This window comes from Engraulis encrasicolus, chromosome 3 (genome assembly GCF_034702125.1).
Source record: "Engraulis encrasicolus isolate BLACKSEA-1 chromosome 3, IST_EnEncr_1.0, whole genome shotgun sequence".
NCBI lineage: Eukaryota > Metazoa > Chordata > Actinopteri > Clupeiformes > Engraulidae > Engraulis > Engraulis encrasicolus.
The window spans coordinates 52,718,677-52,723,676 of record NC_085859.1 but is presented as its reverse complement, the minus strand read 5'-3'; the positions used below and the strand labels follow the sequence as shown (position 1 = coordinate 52,723,676).

The 5,000-nt window shown below is 42.8% G+C and overlaps 1 protein-coding gene across 3 annotated transcripts in view; it reads left to right on the top strand.

Moving 5' to 3' along the window:
• pdlim5a (PDZ and LIM domain 5a) overlaps positions 1-5,000 on the top strand; it is a 169,270-nt gene that overhangs the window by 102,331 nt on the left and 61,939 nt on the right. For all 3 annotated transcript variants that reach the window (XM_063195687.1, XM_063195685.1, XM_063195686.1), the window contains one exon: positions 2,776-2,948. In XM_063195687.1, the coding sequence (XP_063051757.1) occupies positions 2,776-2,948 (173 nt within the window). The remainder of the gene's footprint in view (positions 1-2,775; positions 2,949-5,000) is intronic.

Genomic DNA, 5,000 nt, shown 5'->3' with positions numbered 1-5,000 from the left:
CCACATGCCTCCATGGCCACAGGGCAAATAAACAAGGCTGATTTATTGACAGCCAATCAGGGTGTCCCCTGTCCAAACTGTCATCACCTGACTAGAGGGTGTAAATATGTGCAAAGGGTATGTGCATGTGTGCACAGGTTTGTGTGTGTGTGTGTGTGTGTGTGTGTGTGTGTGTGTGTGTGTGTGTGTGTGTGTGTGTGTGTGTGTGTGTGTGTGTGTGTGTGTGTGTGTGTGTGTGTGTGTGTGTGTGTGTGTGTGTGTGTGTGTGTGTGTGTGTGTGTGTGTGTGTGTGTGTGTGTGTGTGTGTGACAGGGTGGAAGGGCCCTCATGGAATGCTGAGAATACCAGCTTCCTTCTTCCTGTGTCCTGTGCCCCTCCCGACTTCCCATGGTGCACTCTGTTATCAGATGTGGCGGCGTCTAGAGGGTGTTGGGTGGGGGTGCCGGGAAGAAAAAATTCTTACAGGTGCCTGGTGTCGTGTTTATATGAACTGCCAGACTGTCAGACTGAGCTACCAAGCCATTTCTACCAGCCATCTGAGCCATCATGTCATTTCAGTGTCCTACAGCCCTTGGGGTTAGGGTCAGGGTTTGGGTTTGAGATATTTGAATGGCCTATTGGTAGCTCATCTCAACAAAGCAGCCCATCTTGATAGTGAATAGACAGGCACCAAGGCAGCAGTCTAAAAAAACGATAGAAAACCGCAAAAAGCAGTGTATGTGTTCCAAAATGCATTCAGTTGAGTATAGTAGTTATAATGACTCTTCAGAACAACAGTATTAGTCCTGTTGTCTTTTGACTGTGACTGAATTAGTGATCGCAACAAGGATGAGGAATCGAGCTGAAAATAAAAATGTACCTTAACGCTATAGGCCTATATAATTAATTTCATAAAAGATAAAAAATAAGCAAAAACACTGTTTTCATTTTGTTAATTCAAAAATGTCAATGAAAACAAAATTTACTGCTGGCATCAAGTCTAAACAGGATCAATTTATACTTTATGAGAGGGAGATTTAGAACATTTAAGGACAGTGTTTTGGCCTCGGCCATTAGTGCTCCTGTCTTTTGCATGCTGGCTTACAGGGTGTTAAATTCTGTCTGTGCAAGTATGTCTGCTCTCGGCCATCAACCAAGAACTCCCTGTTAGCATAGCCCCTCAACCTTTATGTGATGAACCATGCAACCTTCCGAAATCTGAGCGGGCTGATTCGACAACATTCTGTTTGGGGCCTGGTGGTTGAGGTGATATACAATAGGTGTACAAGCTTTCAGACTCACACGTCAGCGCATGATGGAGAGCACAACAGCTGTTCTCTAGACTAGAGAGAGCCTCAATGGATAGACGGGCAGACACAGAGCAAAGGCTGTTTTGTGGAGGATGTTGGAGCGCCCTCCTGTGGTTAGGGAGTGAAAATGCTACATTTGCTTTGTTTTGGGAAAAGCCTGTCGTCATGTCATCCAGGGCCTTACGTAAGTGGATTTATTTCAGCAAATGGTGGTTAAGTGATAAACCTTTCTTTTAGTTTGCCTAGAGATAAATCTGTTGGAATAGGATCAGAGAACGTCATTCTCTTAACTAAATAAACTCTTGTTTCACAAAGTTTAGAATGCTTATGCTAAGATAAACAAAGACAGCTCTCTTTGTCTTCACCAGTCTTGTGAAGTAGTCCTTGGTGAATGTAATTGTCCTGGAATTGTTTGTATCTCACAGAAACACGTTTTGTCATAGTGTTTTTGTCCAACTCAAAAGTGAGACTGCAAACAAAGTAAAATACTGCGAGACACTAGACATGTTTATTGTTGTCCGGACAGTTTTGTTGAGTCTGTTTTACTCTTCCTGAGGGCTTGAGTTGATTTCCTGTGTTTTTGTCTTTGTTTTTATATATATACAAAACCAATACAATAGTGGACCCCAGAGTATTTTAAAGTAAGTAAAGTTACCTATTGTACATAGTTTTTGTTCAATATGGTTGTCTTTATACTCCCTTATACTTAATTGTCTACTTAACTGTTTTCTCTAGAAAACATCCTTACATCAGGTAAACGGGAAAACATTGTCATGTACCGGTATTTACATATTAATGCCAGGTTAACTTTGAGAAGTGCCGTGGAATTCATGAATGGACTTATGAATCTAACAGATTTACATTCACTTCATGTTGAGAAGTCTCTGAGAGTCTTAATTCCACTAATAATTTTTCATCATCAGAAAGAGGTTATAACCCGAACAAATCCCCTTCTAGAAATATATCCAAAATGTGCAAAATGTTCTTGTCTGATGTCTAATTCTTGTCTGGATAACAATGTGAAGTTATCCTTAAACTTCTCCTTGTTTCTCATAATCTTTCACAACAGTTCATGTAACAACTGAGTTTGTGTGGTCTTCATGCTAAAACAGACACGATTACAATCTTTCCATGCAAAGTTGAAGTTTGCCTCTAATGTGTCCTGCATGAGTGGCAGTACATCACTTCCATTTGATATAATTCACCATAATGATCCACCCACCGTGCTAGTGCTTTGTGCTGCGTGTCTCAAACTCATACAGTAGCTGCCTCTATGATCTGTCATCTGACCACAGCCTTTGTGTGTGTGTGTGTGTGTGTGTGTGTGTGTGTGTGTGTGTGTGTGTGTGTGTGTGTGTGTGTGTGTGTGTGTGTGTGTGTGTGTGTGTGTGTGTGTGTGTGTGTGTGTGTGTGTGTGTGTGTGTGTGTGTGTGTGTCTGTGTCTGTGTGTCTGTGTCTGTGTCTGTCTGTCTTTTCCACTCACCAGAGTCCCCAGGACTCGAGTCATCGAGCAGGACATCGGTTTCTACCACATCCCTACTCACGGCGACTGCAGCAGGAAACGCATCATGGAGGACACGGAGGATTGGCGCCCACGCACCGGCACCTCACAGTCACGCTCCTTCCGCATACTCGCACAGATGACGGGCACAGAGAACGGTGAGGCTCCACAATGCCCCAAAAATGCCCAAAAAACATGCTGTAGGAGCCATTGATTGAACCCGTTAAAATACGGCGTTATAAATTTGTTGCAGAATGACAATGTAGTCGTAGTGCATTACTAAAGGCCCTGTGTTAGTATGTCATTGTAGAGTAGTACTATGGTATTTAACCTTTCAATGACTATTACAGCTTGCCTCAGATGGTACAGTGTGCATTATGGGGCTACTTTGCTCTGATCCATGCACACAGCATGCCTTGAGATTTTCAAGGTGATTCTAACTGAGCCTTGCAAGGACTTATCATGGTGCAGTCAAGAAATCAGTCAACAAAATCAGTGCCTCCTGTAGTCTATCTCAAGAGTTCCTAAAACCTTACCATGGCAAGGCTCCCCACATACTGGTATATTGCAGCCAAGGCCCCCCTTACATGGGTCATGCCACATTATTTCTTTGCATCCCTTTTCACAATCGTAGTCTAGGTCTGTTAGCCAATGGGACATAGAAAACTGGAATAGGCCTATATAAAATAATATCTTGAAAATAATAGTTGTAATGTTCAGAGATGCAATATATTATTATAGCACAGTTCTTAACTAATGGGAATATTGTTAAGATTATTTTTTGGTTCATTTTGGTGTACATTAGCTTTTACTCATAGAATGTAGGCACCAATCTATGTTTTTACTGCACAAAACCAGAGATACTGTTGCTTGTAAGACCGTCTCTGACAAAACTAACTGTCAGTATCCAGAACCAGAACAGGTGTGGCCAATTAAGGGAGGCATGGAACACTGACAACTAACTGTCAGTTTTTTAATTTTAGAACTCTGCTGTAGAATACTCCATGTCAACCACTGCTTGTTAGTTGCTGGGCCTAGTGGGTCAGCCAAATAGGTGTTGCCAATTAAGGGTTATGACTGTTCAGTTAGAATATGTATTTTCACTACAACTGCTAAGCTCTGGCTCAAAAGGCAAGCTTACTTTTAGCATTTTCTACGAGAATGCAGTCTAGTTTAAATTTAAATATATATATTTGTTGTGCTATACTTTTCCTGCCAACCTGCCACGGCCCCCCTAGCACCCCTTCACAGTCCCCAATTTGAAAACTACTGGTCTAGTGTCAAGGGGTAGGCTATATAATGGGGTATCGAATGACTGAGAGGCCCAAATAGTAGTCTCATTGCCCAAGATTAATAGGATAGAGGTTGACAGATTGCAGTATGCTTGTCCATGCTCATGTACTAACTGAGGTCATCTGCACTACTTCACCATTCAGTGCTCTAACCCGCAAAAAACACTGCATACTAAATAAATACCAAAAAAGTACCCACCACAAAACTTGATCCATCCAACCAGCGCACAGTCAACTAAGACAAGGACACTGGTCTAATTTTCACCCAGTTACCTGTGTTGGAAGGAAACAGTGTGCCTTTGTTTTACTTTTACTTTATAGACCTCTGTCCATCTGACATGTGATGCAAACCACGCATAGAAACACCACATGCTACACAATCCTCCTCAAAGACGCTTTGATAGCTGTAGGTTACTGGTTACTACAGAAGCTTAGTATTTAGGGCACTTATTGTATGATGACTGGTGCATGGCTCCCAATGGTCAAAACATATCTTATTTACCCTTGAAAGTCCCAGTGAGACTAAGCGTCCCTTCTGCTTGGGAGTCTCCAAATGCATGATCCGATGGTCCTTATCCCATTCCATATCCATTGCCAGGGGAGATACAGTATCAGAGGTACCATCGTGACTGGCATGGCTCAGAAAATGGTGCAACTTCAAAACCCAATACTTACCCAGTGACGGTGGGATGTAATGGGAGAGTCCAAGGGTACCCACTGTAGCATTACCAGCACAGAGAAGGATGAGGCTTCCATTCCAATACCCGAAACATACCTAGAGGGGGTTATACACGTAATGTCAGGAGTGCCTGAGATGGCACGCACCCGGTGAGACTCCAGAACGGCCAATAGCCAGGGGGATACCATGTCAGGGGAGCTTAACAGGCTCCCAATGCCTAGCCTGATTATCATCGGCTT